At 36.0% G+C, this 20,806-nt stretch overlaps 2 protein-coding genes across 3 annotated transcripts in view; one reads left to right on the top strand and one right to left on the bottom strand.

The window, feature by feature from the left end:
* MCPH1 (microcephalin 1) overlaps positions 1-20,806 on the bottom strand; it is a 156,964-nt gene that overhangs the window by 71,499 nt on the left and 64,659 nt on the right. The gene's annotated exons all lie outside the window — the stretch shown is intronic.
* ANGPT2 (angiopoietin 2) overlaps positions 1-20,806 on the top strand; it is a 38,663-nt gene that overhangs the window by 15,249 nt on the left and 2,608 nt on the right. The window contains exons 3-8 of the mRNA XM_072408429.1: positions 2,408-2,529; positions 5,877-6,109; positions 10,310-10,440; positions 16,414-16,515; positions 17,017-17,183; positions 20,497-20,627. Of these exons, the coding sequence (XP_072264530.1) occupies positions 2,408-2,529; positions 5,877-6,109; positions 10,310-10,440; positions 16,414-16,515; positions 17,017-17,183; positions 20,497-20,627 (886 nt within the window). The remainder of the gene's footprint in view (positions 1-2,407; positions 2,530-5,876; positions 6,110-10,309; positions 10,441-16,413; positions 16,516-17,016; positions 17,184-20,496; positions 20,628-20,806) is intronic.

The following is a 20,806-nucleotide window of genomic DNA, read 5'->3' as shown; positions in this document are numbered from 1 at the left end:
ACCATACACAGTACCTAAAACACAAGTAGAATTTTAGACCATTTTAGTGGAATAATTACTCCCTCTGTGCCTTTGAGTAGGAGGTTTTACGAAAACCTTGCTTGCTTTTTTTTTTTTTTTTTAGGTGAGATTTCCATTAGTTGCATTATTAATAGAAATGAATGGTGCACCTTATATACATTATACTGCAAATACCTGCACAACTGACCTTGACAATGCATACTAAAAACGTGTGTTTTAAAAAGCAGGTGTGAATATGCTCTTACACTACAGTGTACACTACTACACTAAACTAAAAAAATTTACACAGACACATAGGCAGCTGATTCTATGCAAAAAGAAGTAAAAAAAAAAAAGAAAAAAGAAGATTGCTTTTTCAAGGACATTACAATGTGAAATCATATCCTCAAGTCATATTTAACTTGACGGAAATGAGTAATGAGGTCTTCCTGTAAACAGAAACAAGCCCCAGATGAAAGAAATACATGTAATAGTTAAACAAATAGTATTGTCTGAACAGCATGCAACATGATGAGGCAAATTCTGCAAATATCCAAAGTATTGTCTTCCTTCCGAGAGACTGACATCAATTAAATAAATAAAATTCCTCAGTGTGATCTCAGCAGAAGACAAATGTCACAGAAAAAAATGAAGGCACTGTAAAAAAAATTGTCATGTGCCCCACTGATGTGTGCTGTATCGGTCTTCTTCTGTTTCATACTGACAACTAATAGGAAATTACTGGAAATGTACATTTAAACAACTCAGCCTGATAATATAAATACAGTACAAGTAAACCTTATGAAATATAAAAAAATGAATGACACTGAAGTCTCCATGAATGGCCTAAGTGGTATTTCAGCAAAATCCTTATTTTTGGCCTTGATATTTTTGACTTTTCTCAATACAATGTTTGTAAAAATAAATATTTCTATATTATAAAAAGTCAAGTGAAGAAAAAAATAGAGCAGTACACCTTACTCCAACTGATTTGTTACAACCTAAAGTGCAATAAAATGTAACTGCTCTTATCTCCCGCTATTAAAATGCTGAATTATGGAAAAATAAACACTTCCGGAGAAAATTTATCTTACGTTAGCCGGTATTCTGGAGGGTTTGCCTAGGCAAGGTGATGACAGTGAATATTCTTGTGGGAATCTTGAAAAACACTCTCTTGCACAGCACTGTAGCAACATTTCATGAGCATTTGTATCCTAGGCCTTACCGACATCCATTTGTGATGTCCGACAATAAGAGGGGATGAGGCCAGCCACAAATGCAGACCTGCATTTTAGTGCAAAGTGACCTTTAATTTTAAATAAGACACCCCTATTCTAGGGCTTGCCTTTTCTTCAGCACCTTGTCAGCTCTGACAAGAGGTGGGTGTCTGTGACTTAAGGTGTATGGATTGTGGGAAGTTGGGCTGATGTTTGACTATGCTACTTTCAGGTTCATACACATAGGCACATGATGCAATAGATTACACTTGGGAAGGGTTATGGCATTTATCAAATTTTTAGTATTGTCGATAGGAAAAAATTCCCTACCTCCTTGTACTTTTGACTAGAAAGTATAGGGACCCTTAGTGTTAGAGATGTCGCCAGAATAAAAGGTATATAAATACATGCTTATTGTTAGACACACTTTAACCCTTTCTGTTGAGTTGTTTAAAGCAGAACTCAACACGCATCACTCACCTATCCCCGCTCCATCACAGGGCACTGCCATCCTACTTCTTTTCTTCTTCAAGACACTCTCCTGCCATCTTGATTGGTCATGCTCGGAAGATGTAATTCCTGCGCAGGCGTGCAGGATTTAATTTATTCCCAGCAAACGCGTGGGAAGCCGCAATTGCCGGGTCTCCCTGGCAACCACTGATTGGCCACCAGTGATTTTGACAGTTCGCGGAGAAATATGGCAGGTAAAATGGTTTAGTGCAGAAGGGGCATTGCCTGTCCCTTTCTGCTATCACCATCTGCCTAATAAGTTATTCTGCAAAGTTCCATTTTAATGTTAAAAAACAGGAACGAAAACTAGGAAAAGACATACGCTTACCATTTTCAAAAAGAGATATCGGAAAGGGTAGCCTCTATGTTTCTCCTACAACAGGATTAATTTAACCACTTCAAAAAAAATCACAATGTGTTTAATGTATGATGGGGTTCTTTGTCTGAATGTGTAAATGGAATAGCTTCCACAATTTTAATTATTATTACTGTAATTGGAGAGTTTGATTGTGAATCCTAAACCTATCTGTGATATTAGTGACGATTGTCTAGACACAACACAAAGGCTATAATCAACTGATTTTAAGTAACTACTTTTCTCTTTCTCTACAAGATAAGACCTTTTGGTCAATAATACTTATGTTATAGTTTAATTACTTTCCTTGTTATCTTCAAAACAGGTATTCAACCAAACAAGTCGTCTGGAACTTCAACTATTAGAACACTCCTTTTCAACAAATAAATTAGAGAGACAAATATCTGATCAAACAAATGAAATAACAAAGTTACAAGACAAAAACAGGTAAGTCTCTTTCTATAAAATCAGTTTTCAAAAAAGAAACACTTATGTTGTATATGTATGTACAGAAAGATGGAAACTATTAAACCTATAAAATATGAAAATTCAAACCATTGCCATTTTTATATTTGCAATTTGTCCTATTTAATAGATTTGCCTTCACTTCCTATCCTCCTGTAGACACAAGAGGGACATGAGAGGATATGATTCCAATGTGACGGAAATTCTCTCTTAGACAGTTGTCCCTCTATTTCTATTGAACATCCACTTCACTTTCGGCCCTTTTGATTTTGGGGTCTAGGACAAACAGTGTGAATTTCCCACCATGGAAAGCACAGCAATAACAACCTAATGGTTTCTAATCCAACAGTAATATATCAAAAAGTAAAAAGAACTAAAGAAATCTAGCTAGATACCCTAAAACAAATAAACACAAATGTACTCTGGAGACACATTTTGCATATTTCTAGACTTAAAACTAATTTGTTACAATTACGTTAACTAAATTCAATTATGAGATGGATGTTCCTTTTTTATTTATAAAAGATGTGTCTAAATATGAATAACTACAAAAACATGCTTAATACTATATTATATATATAATAACACAAGCACCCACCAAAGAGTTTTCATTGGTCTCACTTTTCCAGTGGATTCCTGACAAACTGACACACTTGTTTTGAACACTGAAGAGTGTTGAAAAACACGTCTATTACTTGTACACTGGTGGAGTACAAACAAGCCCAACACAATGTTTTAAACAAGGTGAATATTATGGTGATCGTGCTCATTTCCCTAGTGATCAATAGAGGAAATACCATCTGTTTTCATAAAACAGCAATTGTGCCAGAGTTCAGGGGTTCTTCCTCAGGACGGAGATAAAAAGCATTTCCACAGACACAATGACAATATTCTCTCTCTCTCTGTCCGATACATCCCGTCCAGTGCCTGGAATATTTATGTGCTGTGAGAGAGAAAAGATGACTAGACTGCAGTGTAAACACAAACTGGAGTGCATTAACCCAGAATCATTCTTACCGGGGATTCTGACAACATGAGAAGATCTGAGACTGTTCATAGTGAACACTGCACAGCACCACAGAAGATGATGGGGCTGTATAAATACTTTATAAGACTACATAGAAAGAATTCACTTTTTGAACACAACACAGCTACTCTGCAGAACACATACAATAGATATAGAACACATTAGATATATCATTAGTTATATGTGCAGCACTTAATCACGTATATCTATCAAAACATGTTTACTTGCAGTACCACAGCAACCTGTTGTATATATTAGTATGGACTTCCATTATCAAGAACACAAACTACAGAAGGCCAAGACTTACAGTGTCCCACCAAGTCTATTGTGTGTATGTTATTACATTTATGTTTACTAAAAAGTGTTCCGAAAAAAAATTTGTCTGCCATCACTGACATTAGATGTCATTTAACTCGCTCTAGGATACTGACCCGGGATTTTCGCAACTGGTTACTTTTAATGTACTGACAATACCTCCAATAGCTTTTTTTCTACGCAGAATTGTGGTCCTTTGGATCTAATACCTGCCTGCTCACTTAGCAAACACATCACTACCTACATATCTGAGAATTACAGATATTTTTGTGGAAAAAATCGATATACAGTACAGACTATGGTATGGCTTTCTGAGCTGTATCTAGATGTCTATACGTGTTATTATTATTTGGGGTTATCTCAGCTATATGTTGGAAATAGACCATTTTAAAGCTGTACAATGTACACAATTGATCAAATCAGGTCACAAAATATTGCCCATCACAACCCGATTGCTGGTCCATTTTGTAATTTATAATAAAATGGCAGATTTTATTTTAGGAAATTAATTAAAAAAAACAGATTTGAAAAAAAATCTTGTATTCTATCTTCCAGTTACATCTCTTTGCATATATATGTCTAAGCCATTAAACATATGTGAGCATATTGTCTGTGTACCTCCATTCCCCTTGAGTATAATCAGTTATCTCAAGTAACCCCTATTTGTCATTATTACATACCCCTGCTGAAAACAGGCAGCAATCTACCTCTGAAATAAATACAACTTGACAAAATAAAGATGTGATAATAATGCTGACTTAATCAGCATTAACTTGTAAAGACGTACTCTTGATGCCAGGGTTAAACCGTGTTATCTAGACCTCCATATGTATTAGGTTAGAGCAGATTTTTAACATTCCAGTAGCTACATCTGTTATAAATAGAATGTAATAAATACCCTATGCTGACTGAACAGGCATCTGACATGCCTTTTGTCACCTTTCTAGTCCTATAAGAATAAAATTCTAGAACGGGCAACAAAACACAGCTCAAGTGAAATTGATCAATAAAAAGTTGGTAGAAATTAATACTAGGCACGTAATCTGAAAGGAACTTCATGCTCAATTGTGCAAGAACAAAAAGAAGATATGTACACAGCATTGCATGGAACACTTCTAAGCATTCTACTTTTTGGTTTATTGTAAGCATTGGCAAAACATTTAAGAACAGCAGATACAAAACATTTATCATGCGTACAAACGTATATGTATTAAATGATCACATGGCCAACTAACTTATCTATGATAGTGGTACACAATAACGTTTTACAGGCTCTTGAGAATAAAAAAGTGTTATATAATTAAAATGTTTATAAATATGGTATTTTACATTCTTAATGGTAACCCTGTTAATGGATAAAAATAAATTCACATTTTAGAAAAAAAGATATAAAAAAACCCAGATCTGTCCTTTCAAAACTGAGACAATTAGCAATTTTAATTAGAAAATTTAAAAAAGAAAATCTTTTCTACATCAAAATTTTCTAAATTGCTTCTTCTACAAAAGCAATGATGGTGGTGAGGAAGTTTTTTGATTTCTCTGTGGGGTGATATGTAAAAAAATGACATTTTCATATTACCTAACAAGAAACATATTATTTGATACTAGCTTTGATTTAACATTCTGTTTTATCTGTGTCCCACAAAGTCTAAATCTATATACAAACAGTAAATTTCTATATCTGGAAATTATATTTTCTGATCATTTCTATTGATAGTAGAACAAATGATTTTATATACACAGCACTGTTCAGTTCTGTGGAGAAAGAAGGACAAGAGGGTGGCTTCCCACTGAGTCTGTCCCAATAGAAAGTGACCGCGGCTGTCCTCAGTGGACCGCTGTACAAATCCTAGATTTCCAAAATTTCAAAATCTCTATTTTGTCATTCATCAGTTAACTATTTATTGTATAACCAATGCTGCTAAACATTTTTATGTATTGAATTGCCAGGCTTTTCCAAATAACATTAACTTGCATATGTGTGTAGCTTTTTAGAAAAGAAAGTGCTAAATATGGAAGATAAGCACAACCAGCAACTCCAGACAATGAAAGAAGAAAAAGATAAACTGCAAAGTTTAGTACTCCGACAAAATTCTATAATTGAAGATTTAGAAAAGCAGCTGGTGACAGCATCTGCAAATAACTCTTTGCTGCAGAAACAGCAGCATGACTTGATGGAGACTGTGCACAACCTTCTAACAAGGATGACACCACAGACAGGTATGTGTAAACAGAACCACCATGTTTGTTTACAGATGAATCTATTGTTTAACCACCTGGGCGTTACACTGATGTCTAGATTTCTGTACCAAAAGCGTTATAGGTTTTCATGAATTTTTTTTTTTAAATTGTAGACCTGTAAGTTACAGAAATATGTCCGAATAGGGGTCTAGTAGAAATAATGAATATAAAAAATGTTTGAAACACACAATCATGTAAAAAAAAAAGTGTTAGAAGCACCCGACGCTGGAAGGAGAACGACGCGGGACGATCAGCGGGACCAGGTAAGAAGCCAGCCGGCATCTTGTGGTCCGCCGGCCGGCATCTTGTGGAACAGTCCCGCTGGTATAGGAGACGGCACCCGACGCTGGAGGAAAAGTTCGGGCTTAACGGTTGGGAGGTTAAAGAAACATCCACTGTTAAACATTATGCAACTAGATCATATCTATAGAGTAACCCTAAGGCTGGGTACACACGTTCAATAGTTCTCGTCTGATAACGGCCGTCCTGGTGGATTCATGGACGACGAACGATCGTAATGAATGCTCTCCCCCCCCTCCCCTCTCCATACAGCAGAACAGGGCTGTATGTACAGCACTCATTTATGCATCGTGCGGACGTTAATTTGTTGGAAAGGATTGTGAAAGATCCTTTCCAACGGCAATGATTGCACGTGTGTACATAGCCTAAGGCTACGTAGTACACACATCAGATATCGGACAAGTGAGTACAATGCTCATTGTTCATGGATCCATCCTGGCAGATCCATGAATGATGAATGACCATAATGAAAGTGAAGGGGAGAGAGTGCAGTCGGGTGTCGCTCTGTTGTTCTCCCCCTACCCTCTCCAGGCTTCTCCCAAGGCCCTTTTAGCTGGGCACACCACCCGGCACTTTTCAGCACCCACCCGGCTGTTTTTGGGTGGTTACTAAAGAGTTTGGTCACAATACAGGGGCTGCCACCCACCTACAATTTCTTCCGACCTGGCTTAAAAAAATTTCTGGGTTGAGCGCTGCCTCTCCACAAAGCAGAACGGTGCTTTATGTACAGCGCTCGTTCATTCATCGTGCAGTCTTTTGTCATTGGAAAGGATCGTGAAAGATTCTTTTCAATGACAATTTTTGCACGTGTGTACGCAGCCTAACAGTTTAAGCATGTAAATGTTGATTAGTATTTTACTAATAAAGTACAAATGTATTATCAGTGTGCACAGAGCTTGCATATGATATACATTGTCTGCTCTTAGATCCACAAACATACAAGCAGAATTTTGCAGATCTTCCCCAAATTGTAAACAAATCACAATGCATTCAGGGAAGAAGTTGACTGATTGATGTTATATTGCATTACTGATTAGGGAGTCAGATGTGTGATTGAAAGTGTATTGAAAGAGTTACTTCTTTAACTATCTAAAGCCATGTGGTGTAGTCCTAAATATAGTTCAAGCTTTCTATGATTTGGTCAGTCATGCCTAACCATTGAAGAGTATACCTACCACCTATACTTAAAAAAATATTTTCCTTAAATTATTATAAAATAACTGCCACTAAAATTGAATACAAATTTGGGTAAAATTGTTACTCTGCTTGTGTCCCAGTTCATTCAGAAACACATCTTAATTTCTATTTTTATCTAGACAATTCCAGGTTATAGTCTCCTATATTCACCAAAACACTTTTTCAAAAGGGAGCTAGGATACTATCTTATAAGGCTTCAATACTATGCATGCAATAAACTACTACTGGTATGCTTCCCACATTGTGAGAAACAATATGTCTTGTAATTCGTTTTAGCTCTTAGCTTTAAAATAAATTGTTTACTTTTTTATTAGCTCTCTTTGTGAACTAGTGGCTGTACATCTACAAAGCTACATATGTCTTCATCTACCATTTGCCAAGCTAAAACCGCAATTCATCCTCCATGTCTACAGCCGCCTTAGTCTTATCAGGAGCACGCACATAACAGCATTTACACTGTGCTGTATAGTGTGATAAATGGCTGAATGCCTACAATAACAGCATAGCTATTAAACTTAATATTGTATGACACAGCTATCATACCAGTAATGTATTTAATGACTTCATGGGTCCCATTTATTAAAGATCAAAGTTGATATTTCACTAGTTTTTCATGGGAAATATCAAATCTGTTTTGACTATCTGTAAGGCTATGCTGGAAAATATCTTCACTCATTTACCAAGCATGAAAATAAATTAGTGAAATTACCTTTGGAGATAGATTTACCCTATTAAGTGGAATTTTCTGAGATAAATCCAGCTAAGCGGCACCATAAACGTATTCATCTATTATTTTAGGTGAACAAGAAAAGGAATTACGCTTGTGTCGTTTTCTTGGTGTTGTTTCATTTCACTAATTTTGTCCACTTTTTGGCTCAGTCTGTCAACTTTACCATTAACTTTTTCAAGTGTCTTTCCCATATACAATCTTTCTATATCAAACATGCAACAAAAGGAAGGACAATGATTATGGTACCTCAACAAAACTCTCTATGGAAGGTCATCCTTCTATCTTTATATGTGCTCTACGTATCAAAAGTAGATATATGTGCTATTTCTCATCTGATATCCCCTGTATGGCTTTAAAGGAAAGCGCCACAGAAAAATTTAATTGTCTGGTGAAAACAACATTTTGGATCAAGCAGTTCAATTTTTCTGGAAAAATACCAAGTGAGATTAGCTTAGCACAATAACAAAACTGTTATTTCAAGTGTTCTTAAACTTGGGATCATAAACTTAAGCACATAATACTTTCCAGAGACAGATGGGTATTAAATTTAGAAATTGACATTGTGCCCTGTTAGATACTGATATTTATTTAAAGCAGAAAAATAATAGAAATCATCAGATTTCCCAATGCCTCTGATGCCAAAACATTAGTGAACTTTATATGCACGCCACCTATGCAGTAATGGAGTATGTGATTGATTTTACTTATGTTTCACCATCTTTTCATAATTTCCTTCTGTCAATGTCAACAACATGTTTCATTTCTTTATCAAAATCACAGCTTTCCTACCCCTTTTTTATTTGGCTTATCAGATGTAGACTGTTCAATAGCTACCAGAGAAGAAGGAAAGAATTACACCTTTGTCAGAACCATCTGAACTTTATAACACAAGTGCAGAACACTCAAAGGGTGCATAAAGAAAAAAACCCATCAATGCTAATCTATTTTTTTTAACAGTGTTTATAAAGATGCACAACTTTTGGAAGTTGTTCAAAAAATAGTTTTTCTGGGGTAAAAAAAGTCAGTATTTTACAACACACAGATGACTTTCCTAATCTGGTATTTAAACAGCCTATATTGTTGTAAGCCATACACATTCTTGCACTCAAGTACAGAAAATGGTAGTAAAGAATTTTACAATAGGCCATGGGTTAAGATTAACAAAATTCAATCCACATAAATTGTAAGTGTTCTCTTTTTTTTTTGCCTGGGTTTTCTCCCTCAAAAACATAAAGGCTGACTAAAATATGTGAGAGAATACTGGGAACACGTTCACATCATAATGAAGGTGCATCAAGTGTAGAATGCTGGGCAATGTTGTTCAATCCTTGGAGCTAGTGGGCTCTGCAACACAGCAAATATTCAGGCGCCCTGAAGTGAGTAAGAGTGTAAGTCTATCCATTTGCAAGGTAGGGTTGCAGTGAAAAAAATACTGTTCTGATCGACAATCTGTAATTGGATATATATTTTTAAAAAAGAGATTAAAAGAAGACATGTTAAATTGAGCTAAAATGCACTTGTCCCTATAACATGAGCACATTGGACTCGCACCCTATAATCAAGTCTGTCCAACTCCAGCCCTTGAGAACCGGAAAAAAAAAAAAGAGAGATTTACATGATTGATTTACATTGACTGGTAATTGTACTTCACTAAACTTGTTTCAAAAATTTAGGCATGCAGTTTTTCAAAAAAAAAGGGTCATGCATAAAACCTCTAAAAAAAATGTAGTTTGTTAAAACAGTTCTGTTTCCCAACAAAGTTATAGTTACAAAACTTACTGAAAAAAACTTTTAAAAATCTTTTATGGGAAATGTTACACTCTGCTTAAGTCATAGGTTGGTAAAATCACTGTCGGAAAACCTTTATGATGTATCATTTTCAAAGCATAAATCTTTTGGCAATACTGGATGCTTTTCCAAATCATTCATTAGGGTTTATGTTTTCTTTAAAGCACCAAGATCATCTTTTGTTGCTAAAGAAGAACAAATAGCTTTTAAGGACTGCGCTGAAGCCTTTAAATCAGGAATGACATCAAGTGGAATCTATACACTGACAGCACCAAATACAACAGAACAAGTAAAGGTAAGCATATATTGGATTGAAAAAATATCACCTAACAATAATAAATTGGTATTTCCAAAGTAAACAAAAAAAGGCTAAAAATATCATAAGCATTATTAGCCATTTGCAAAATAGCAGTCAACTGGTAAAGGAAAAAAAAAAAAAGAAGAAAAAAACGCTCCCTCATTGTGACAGTCCCGATAGGACAGATTTTCTCACTTCACATGATTATTACAAAAACACAAACCATTCAGAGGTTAGGTTATTGTAGGTCTAATAGTACACAGACCATTATCACTATGTTTTCATTGGCAGGTCCCAACTTTTATTGAAAGTTTATCCCTGCATGGCTGATCTAAGTTTAAAAATTACATATTTCACACAAGCATGGGTGCAGCAATCTGAGCTTACTAAACATACACTAAGAATGTGCAAGAAGGATAAAATAACGGTTCAATGGTTTGTTTGTTCTTTTTGAGAAAATGTGTACCTTTTAAAACCTACTCCCTAAAACTCAGCAATGACAGAAGAATGTCAAGTTTTTTTTCATTTGGTAAAATGTTTGGCCTAAAACTATTGGACCTCAGAGGATATAATAACATTTTAGCTTAAGGAAAACTTCCAAAAATATAGCTGCTGCAGCTTTTAAGTACAGTCATATGGAGGTGTGGGTCCTTGCTTGCAGCAGCCCCCAATACTCTGCTTTTCTGGCTAACCCCCTGGCCATACTTGCGATCAAAACTTTGACACTTTGTCATGGCTTGCTGCCTTCCTGACCAAATTTCTATAAGGCAATCCCTATGATGACCAGCTTGGTTGACCAGAAAAACTTTGGCATTATCAAAAAACCAAAGCTTTTTCCTTCAGAATGGCCAAAAAACAAGGCACGTGCAATGCAGACATTTATGAATATGACTGTTAGCTTACATGAATTTGCCTTTGTTACAAAGGCAAATGTTTCCGTGGTAGGAATACGTAACACTTTTTTCATAGACTTAGCTTTGTTGATTGTTTATTTTCAGGATTGTACTGCACAAGAACCACCCACCCTTTCAGACATACAGGAGCCTGAAATATACATACATTTTTCTTGGTTACATTTGTGCACGGGACAAATATCAATGAACTCTTTCTTATTAGCGATTAAACACTGTCAACGTTATTTTTAAATCCCTGCAGATATCTGCCAGTTGCTCCCTTGGGAAAACTTACATTGACAGGCATCTGCAAGTTATTTTAGACTTTGGCTGATATTTGTGGTCAGTCTTTTTAGTTAATACTGTTCAGCTTAATCACTTTCTAATGTTAACTAGAAAGTAATTTTCATTAACTTATTCAAACATGCTAAAGAAATAAAAAAAACAATAAGAATCATACACAGTTACAAAAATACACAGATGTATTTAACAAAGCAATTTTTATTTTAGCCAGGTTACAGGAATTTTCACATATCATTGGACCTAAAATAAACTGAAAAAAGGTTTCAGTTCTGACAATAAGGATACTTACACTGATATGTTAGCATTGTGAACTGAACCTATTACATTTAAAGTATATCTATAGACAAAACTGTCATGTTTACAGTGAGGAGGGTTTGGAACCATTTTCATTTTATACTGCTAATTTGGGCTTATTAAGGGAGATTTCCCTTCACTTCTTGTTCTGGAGGAATTTTACTAGACTGGAAATGAGGGAAGCAGACAATACAAAAAACTGACAGAGGTTTCTATTGTTCGAATGTTTCTACCTCCTGTTGCACCTTTTGGACAGGTTCATTCCCTTTTGCAGAAAAGGCTGTCCCTGGGACAATATTTAAGGGGAAATGTTGCTAACAGACCTTTGGGCATTGTAAATCTAACAATGGTTCTAATTCATCCCCTCTCTATTCAGAGTAATAAATAAACTTTAAAAACAAGTAATGTTTAGCTGATACAAGTTCATGACAGAACAACACATTCAAATATATATTATATTTATAGTGGTTAAAGGACTCCACTCTTTTACAAAAAATAGAAAAGCTCCCCTGGATAACCACTAAACAAGAAAAGCCATTTAACTAATTTTCAATTTTTTTTTTCAAGCTAGCTGTGGAGTATTGCCTTTGTTACCATCATTTTACTGGCCACCATCTGTGTTCCATGTAACCCTATGGGGCATTAATGCTACTGATTGGATATTAAAAGTAATTTAAAGTATTATTTAAGTTTGCAGTTGCTGTCCCCACTCCCAGTGTTATGTGCTCATTTTATTGAGTGGTAGGTAGATTAGCATTACATTTATTTTTCCCTTTATGCCTAAAGCAAACAGTGCTCTCCTGCACTGCCTGACACTCCAGAAGTGTGAGGGTCTCCGCACCATCAGTCAGAATGGCATTCAGGTAGGCTTATAAAAAAGGCTGTGGGGGTTTAGTCTTGTAAACAAGATAGAAAGAGGACTACTGCAGCAATAAGAGATACAATATGTTTTTCTCTTACAGTACAGGTTGACCAAGCAGAAATAAAGCACATTTTTTTAGTAGTTATGTCTTTAAATAGTGCTGCAAAAACTTTGATTATTTTTATTTAGTACAACAATACAATGTCCAAAACAGCTAGTTCTTTGGAGATGATAAAGAGCAGTAGTTAGTTGTTTTTTATAACCCGTCATCACATCCTTAAATTTACATTAGTTCTGCCAACCCTGAACAGAGAAGGATTTTTAATAGTTTCTAGATGAATCCATTATGCAGTACCTGAGCATAAGTCCTCGTATTAATAATCATTTAGGGAACATCTGTCCTTCATCAAAGTTATTAGATTTAAAGTATGTTTTCTTTTTTATCACATACTAAAGCAGCTCAAGAATTTGAAACTTCACATTATCATATAATGATTTGTCTTCCTTTAAATGTGTGCTAAATGCAACATTCTTAGTTAAATGACCATTAACATAAAACTCCCAGAATTCTAATGAAAACAAACAGAAAATACTGTACAATTAAACAGATTGTCTTCTAGGACTTCTGGCCACAAAAGGAAAGACATAAAGAGAGGAATGTTAACTTTTCGTGCAGTAACTATATGCACATTGTTGGGTATAATTAAACCACTGTTTGACAGGAGAATGTCACACATGATGATTGCCTTCAAGTGCTACAGCTACAGAATTATTTTAAAGTCAACATTTTCAGTAGTTTCATTTTTTAAACAAGTCTGCTTAAACATATATATAACCTTTTCTGAATAATAAGCTGCAGTGTATATTTACCCAGCCATGCAAAATAAACTAGAGGAAACTGAAGGGGAATTACAGTGGTGGCCTACTGAGTTAATAAAAAAAAAAAGACAGAATGCCTGCACATAAACTATGCCATATTAAGAAAATTCTTTTTGTAAATAAACATGGGCCAATCATGTTATTAGGAACCTTTACCTTTAGGAAGCTAGCAGGGTTATTGAATATGTGGGATATTTTCCTATTATAGTTTTTTAGAAGTCATTATTAAGTTAACCATATACTTTACAGGGGTGTCCAACTTCAGTCCTCAAGCACTACATACAAGCTAGGATTTTCATATTTCATTTTCTGACATTGTAATCCATACCTTACTAAATTTACTGCTGCCAAAAGAGTTGGACACCCTGATGTGCCCACAGAAGTACTTTTCTGTTTGAAGGCTATGCTGATCATCAGTGGAGTCTATTTAAGCATTATGATGACCAGTTGTAAATATTGTCACAAAAAGGTAAGCAGAATGATGATGGGACATTTTTACTGGGGATTTATCTGGCTCATGCAAGCTACTAGTATTCTCCCAGACTCAAGATAAAATGCAGATTCATATTACAACATGCATGAGACAAATTGGAGCTACCTGTGTTTTTTTTTTACATTTCTCATCGTCTGCTATATTATAAGCAGTATGTAAAACCGAATTAGATTCTACACTACAATACATTATTTCAGCCTCATTTTCGAACCTAGTTATGTTGCATATATCTATTATTATATAGAATACCCTACCCAGATACGTTTTGTTTTAGTATTAAAATGTTCTCCTTTACAGCTTTAGGCTTGATTAAAATTTAAATGACTAAGTTTCTTGCAAAAAACATATTCTCGGATCCTAATCTTTAAAAATGTGTAAACAAAATTGTTTTTATTAAAGATCCTATGGTATTGTGTGCTGGAACATAACATGCTCATATAGAAAAACTTGGAAAGGGAGATCCTGTTTTCATTTTCCATTGTTTATGCTGTTGGGATTACATCCGTGACATACTACCAAACAAATACCTTATTTTTTGTCCAGGTTTCACTCTTGTTTTTTCCTAACCAGCTAGATGGCTTCCTCCAAACAGGCAAAGCTCATAAACTGCAGGGCAGAAGTCAGGGAAAATTTCTGTTACAGTGCGCGTTTATTCCAACAAAGGAATTCACCACTTGTTAAAGATATAGAGTGCTTTTAATGTGCATAATAGAGGTCATGAAAAATTTGCAAGCGACATACATTTAGTACTACCATGATAAACTGAAAAGGAAAAAGTAATATGCAAAGAATGTAAAAGATTTGGCATTGAGAGCAACTTGTGTAGAAAATAAATGTACACAGTACAGCTGTGGCTGTTTTTCAAGACAGGGTTACAGACAGTACTCAGTAAGAGTCATGTCACTAAGGCAAGTGTGCAACAGGCCACATGCAGATTCACTAAAATTAAACTGTTGTTATATATTATTCACTAAAAGAAAAGCCAGTAATTCTGTGGAAATGCACCACTTGTCCCCTGTAAGGTTGAAGGACCAACCTCAAAGAACAATATAAGAAAAACTAAAGTTGGCTTATTAAAATCACTTACCTGGAACAAGTATGCAGACAAGGAAAATCATTTATGATCTGACATGTTTGTTTTAGACTGTAAGATGGGGCTAAAGCTGCGTACACACCTGCAATTTTTCTCGTTGGAAAGGATCTTTCACGATCCTTTCCAACGAGAAAAGACTGCACGATGCATGAACGATGCTGTACATACAGCACCGTTCATGCTCTATGGAGAGGGGAGGGGGAGAGCGACGGAGCGGCACCCTGCTGCGCGCTCTCCCCTTCCCTTTCATTAGGATCGGTCGTCGTCCATCGTCCGTGGATCCGCCAGGACAGTCGTCGGACGATGGACGACGACCGACTGTACACAGGGCAGATTTTCGCCCGATAATTGGCCGATACCGATTATCGGGCGAGAAAAATTTGCCGTGTGTACGCAGCTTAAGACCTTGGTTAAGGTTTTTTTGTTACAGTGTTATTGTTGCAGAGATAGTTAATCACCTTCTTTTAACCTCCCTAGCGGTTCATTTCTTTCCGGTTTTAAATGTCTAAAAGCGGTACATTGTTTTTCATGAAAATTTATTTTACAGTATCATATAATTGTATGAGTATAATAAAGTTTGGAACACAAAATCATGTAAAAATAATAAATTGAATAAATTAAAAAATCTATATATTTAAAAAAATACATATTATACTCATACTAATATATATAATGTAAAATAAATGTTCTTGAAAACAATTCACTGCTTTTACACATATAAATTCAATGTATTGCATTCAATACAGTTATTTTGTATTGCATTCAATACAGTTATTTTGTATTGAATGCAATACAAATGGATTTTGAATTTCCCGCCCCGCCCTTCCGGCAACGTACACACGCACCGACATCACCGGGAACTCCCATAGGATTACCTACCCCGAGTGTGACTCGGGGTTACCTCTTTTAGAAACTTTTTTCTACCCCGAGTCACACTCGGGGTTACTGCTAGGGAGGTTAAGGCAACACTTGGCTACATAGGGCAATAGTAAAACAAGGAGTGAGGTGAAATCTCCCATTCTTACTGTCCCAATGATGATGGAATAGTAAGTGGGAGAAAGTGTCCAAACTAGGATACAAATAGCAAGAAAAACCTGACAGAAGGCAATTTTACCGGAAATTACCTAAAAAAATGTATTCTTTCACTTTGCAGGCATACTGTGACATGAAAACTGGAGGAGGTGGCTGGACTGTTATTCAGAAACGCTTTGATGGTAGTGTTGACTTTCACAGGACATGGAAGGAGTACAAAAAGGTATGAGGACTTTTGGGCATACAGTTACAAAACAGTAATTCCAAGTCCTTCATTTGTAATGAAGAGTGGATACTGATATGCTTTGTAGTTTGAAGCTTCCCCACATCTGACAAGTCATTCATAAAATGCAGACCACAGTGTGGACACTACGGGGAAGTGCAAAGCATATTTTTAAATATTGTCTCTTTGATAAGTGTTCACACTTTTTCCTTTTCATTAAATTTACAATGTTGAAACTGAATTTGGATTTTTAAAAGAGAGAACTCTTCCACTTTGTCTGTAGAAGATACAAAACATGAAACCAAATCCATATGCTGAGTGTACCTTGTGCTCAGAGCTGCACAACTATTCCAGCTGTAGTGCAGAAACCCACTAAAAGCAAATCAATGTACTCAAAAGGAATTTTTTGTCTCTAAAAACAAAACAAAGGATATTTAAAATATTATGTGGTGATTTCATTGTCCTAGCTTTTTTATAACTTAAATTCACTTTGTTTTGAAGGGATTTGGTGATCCTTCAGGAGAATTCTGGTTGGGCAACGAGCTGGTCTCCCAACTTACAAATCTGCAGAGATATGTCCTCAAGATCCAGCTGAAAGACTGGGAGGGAAATGAGGCTTATTCACTATATGACCAATTTTACTTAGGAACTGAAGCACAGAAATATAGGTGAGTTATTTTCAATATATGCATTGGGTAAATTACAGACATTACAGCACTTATTACTTCAACTAAGTGTAGTCAAAAACATTGGATTATAATGGTACAAATGGTTGCCAGCAATTTGCTTTCACCAATGCTTTTAGATCTGAAGTAAGACCCAGTTAATAGTGTGTTCTACGCAATGGATTGTGGCAGAGTCCCACAGAAACTAATTCTAATTATTAATACATTTTTAGAAGTAGCTTATAAAAAAGGATTTTGGATTTAAATGAGCCCTAAATTAAGTAACAGAATATTTTGCTTCTACCAACATAATAGGTGTCCAAAACTACCCAAGCTAGATATGTTATTTGCTTAATGCCACATGTAATTTGTAATATCAAACATGCAGCATACGAATAATACACACTATAGAACACTTTATACATCATGCTAACCTTATGCATTAGGCATTTGCTGTCCATCTTCTTAGTAAAAGTATAAATATTTACATGTATGACATAGAATTCAGCTAAGACTAAAAACATAGCTGGACGTAAATTAATATTTGTCATGGCTAGTTTCTCATAAATCAACAGAAGAAACAAATTTACAGGATTACTGATCATCAAATGTATCCCTTCCAGAGGCACTAATATTTGACTGTCCTCAGTCCAAACCAAATATTTTCATAATTTGGTTCAAGTTATAACTTATTATTATATTTTTTAAAGCAAGACATTGAAATACTTCTAGAAGCAAAGGATTATAATGGGTCATTTCCATCATCCAATAGCCATTCGCCAAAGTAAATGTCACAGATTAAGCTGCTAAGACGGCATTTCCTCTCGAAATGTAAGCAGATATGAGATACATCTGAAAAGTTTAAAAATAGCTATATCTTTCTATATTGCAATTAGACAAGTCAAGGAACACTGGTACCGAATAAAGAGAGAGAGAGAGCAATTTATTTTTAGAAAAAAACACTGCCTATATGTAAAAGATAAAATTGAATTGAAGATTGTTTTAATGCAATTTGAATTAACCTAATTAACATACCAAGATAGTTTCCTTCTGATAACTTTATCATCTCCTGGATGTGTGATTTCTGCTCATCAGGACATAGCTTTGCATTTTAATACGAGGGGGTGCTGAGAAGTTCCTGGCTTTGCCCAGAAAGAAGAGAGCGAGAGTTATGAAATAACAAATTTATTCAACATATTCCCCCCTGAGACTGATGCACTTGGTACAGCGTAGTTGCAGATTTTCTAGAGCGTTCAAATAAAAGTCCCTTGGTTGGGCGGCAACCAGCTCTCAGCAGGTTCTTTTGACCTCAGAAATGTCCTCAAAACATTGCCCCCTTCAGGTGTTTCTTCAAATTTGGGAACAGATAATAGTATGAAGGGGCCAGGTCAGGTGAGTAGGGGGGATGGTGGACCAATTGGAAATCCAGGGTGTTCAATTTGGCAGCCACAACGTTGGACGTGTGCGCAGGTGCATTGTCCTGCAAAAAAAGGATCCTTTGGTCAACTTTCCATGGCGTTTCATACTATTTGCCTCTTATAGCTAGTCCAGGATGTTAGCATAATACTGTCAGGTGATACTAGAGCCCTGAGGTAGGTAGTCCACCAACAGAATACCATCTTTGTCCCAGAAAACGGACGCCATGACTTTTTTTTTGGCTGATTTCTGGGTTCAGAACTTCTGAACACAGCGGGGACCCGCTGTGGCGCCATTCCTTTGACTTTTCCTTGGTTTCAGGATCATAGATGTGGAGCTAGGTTTCATCCCCAGTTACTAACCTAGACAACAAGTCCTGTGCAGCTTCAAAATGGGCCAAAACGGCTTTAGATGCTTCAACTCATTCCTTCTTCTGATCACTGTTCAAACATTTCGGCACCCAGTTCGCTGAGAGCATACGCATGTCTAGGATAGTGGTGATAACAAACCCAACACGCTCCCGTGAGATGTCACAGTATCTGGGCTATCTTTTTTGTGGATATTCGCCGGTCCTCAATAATAAGCTCATGGACAGCATCTCAGGTTGCCGGGTCAGTTGAGGTTGGTGGGTGCCCACTGCGGGCCTCATTTTCAATGGTGAAATACCCAGTCTTGAAACGAGATATCCAGGTTTTGACAGTGCTGTAGGAAGGACACTTCTCCCCCAGTGTTTGTGACATCTCACTGTGAATGTCCTTTGCTGACTTTCCTGGAGAAACAAAAACTTCATGACGGCCCGTAACTCCCACGACGTGAAACTTGCTTGTGCCTCTGCCATCACAGCTTCTCACTAAAAGAAAAAACAGTTTTAAGAATTGCAAAGACCTGATATTTGCACAGTTACATACTAAGATATTAGGCTGTCATATGCCCCCACACTCATTTTTCTATTTCATCTGGAAAGGGGGAAAAGCTAGGAACCTCTCAGCACCCCCTTGTATAGAAACCTTAAATCAATAAAGATAATAATAAAGAATCATTATACTTGCCAAAAAAACAAATAGCAATTTAAACTGAAACTGCAGAGAACTTTTACAAGGCAAATTAAAGCCATTATACCGTACAGCAATCTAAAAGGAGGGTAATTTTTTGGGCATTTAGACTACTTTATTGCCCAATTCTACCCAAAACAGTTTTTGTTTAATGATTAAGGTGGTGAAGGGTTACAACCCTTTGAGATTTTATTTGCCAGATTTTTCCCTTCACCTCCTGTTCTGTAGACCTAACAGGATGGAAAGAATAGGATGGAATAATGCCCCCAAGTGCAACAAGTGTCCCCATTTGAAGATTTACCCTCTTTCTGTCCTGGTGGAATTTACATTTTTGGATTTACCCTTACTTCATTAGGAAAATTAGAACATGAACCTCGCTAATGCAAACACAAAGTAATAAATGTCTGATAGAAAATATTACCCTGAGCTCCATGCAAAACCTGCCTATCTTTACCCAAGATAAAACAAACCACCTTGGTCATATTATGAGCCTGATGAGACACATTAGTGCAGGCTATAAAATGAGTGCTGATCAAGTAAAAATTGTGAGAAAAGTGAGAATCTGTTTCCAAAATATAGTGCATTTAAGGTGAGTAGAAATGTATTTTCTAAATTCCTGAACTCCATTTATTTTTTCCACATTGAATGTCATTTCTTTCTCAAACCAACTAAAGTTTCATGAATGAATATAGCAACAGGATTACAGGAACAAACAGAATGAATATGAATCCAGACATGGAAACCTTTGCTTTGCACATGGTGATAGATTCTTTCCACTTATGTGAACCGACAAAACACTTTACCGGTACTTCCATCTCATCTTCTCTTTCCATTTTCAATTACCACAGGATTCACCTCAAAGGATATACTGGGACAGCGGGCAAAATAAACAGCATAAGCCAACCAGGAAATGATTTTAGCACAAAGGATGCAGACAATGACAAATGCATTTGTAAATGCTCACAAATGGCGACAGGAGGTAGGAGCTGTTCAATTTTATGGTCTTCCTATTTTTACTGGCACCTGCATGTTATAATATTTATTTGGAGCATTTCATCCTGACCACAGCATCCTAAATTTTCTAGCAGAAAGTGAATGTATTTTGCAATCTCAATCATTTAAAGTAAAGACTACATAAAAATGAAAAGAAAAAAAAAA

Source organism: Pyxicephalus adspersus, chromosome 4 (assembly GCF_032062135.1).
Source record: "Pyxicephalus adspersus chromosome 4, UCB_Pads_2.0, whole genome shotgun sequence".
NCBI classification, from domain to species: domain Eukaryota; kingdom Metazoa; phylum Chordata; class Amphibia; order Anura; family Pyxicephalidae; genus Pyxicephalus; species Pyxicephalus adspersus.
This window is presented reverse-complemented; position numbering and strand designations above follow the sequence as displayed.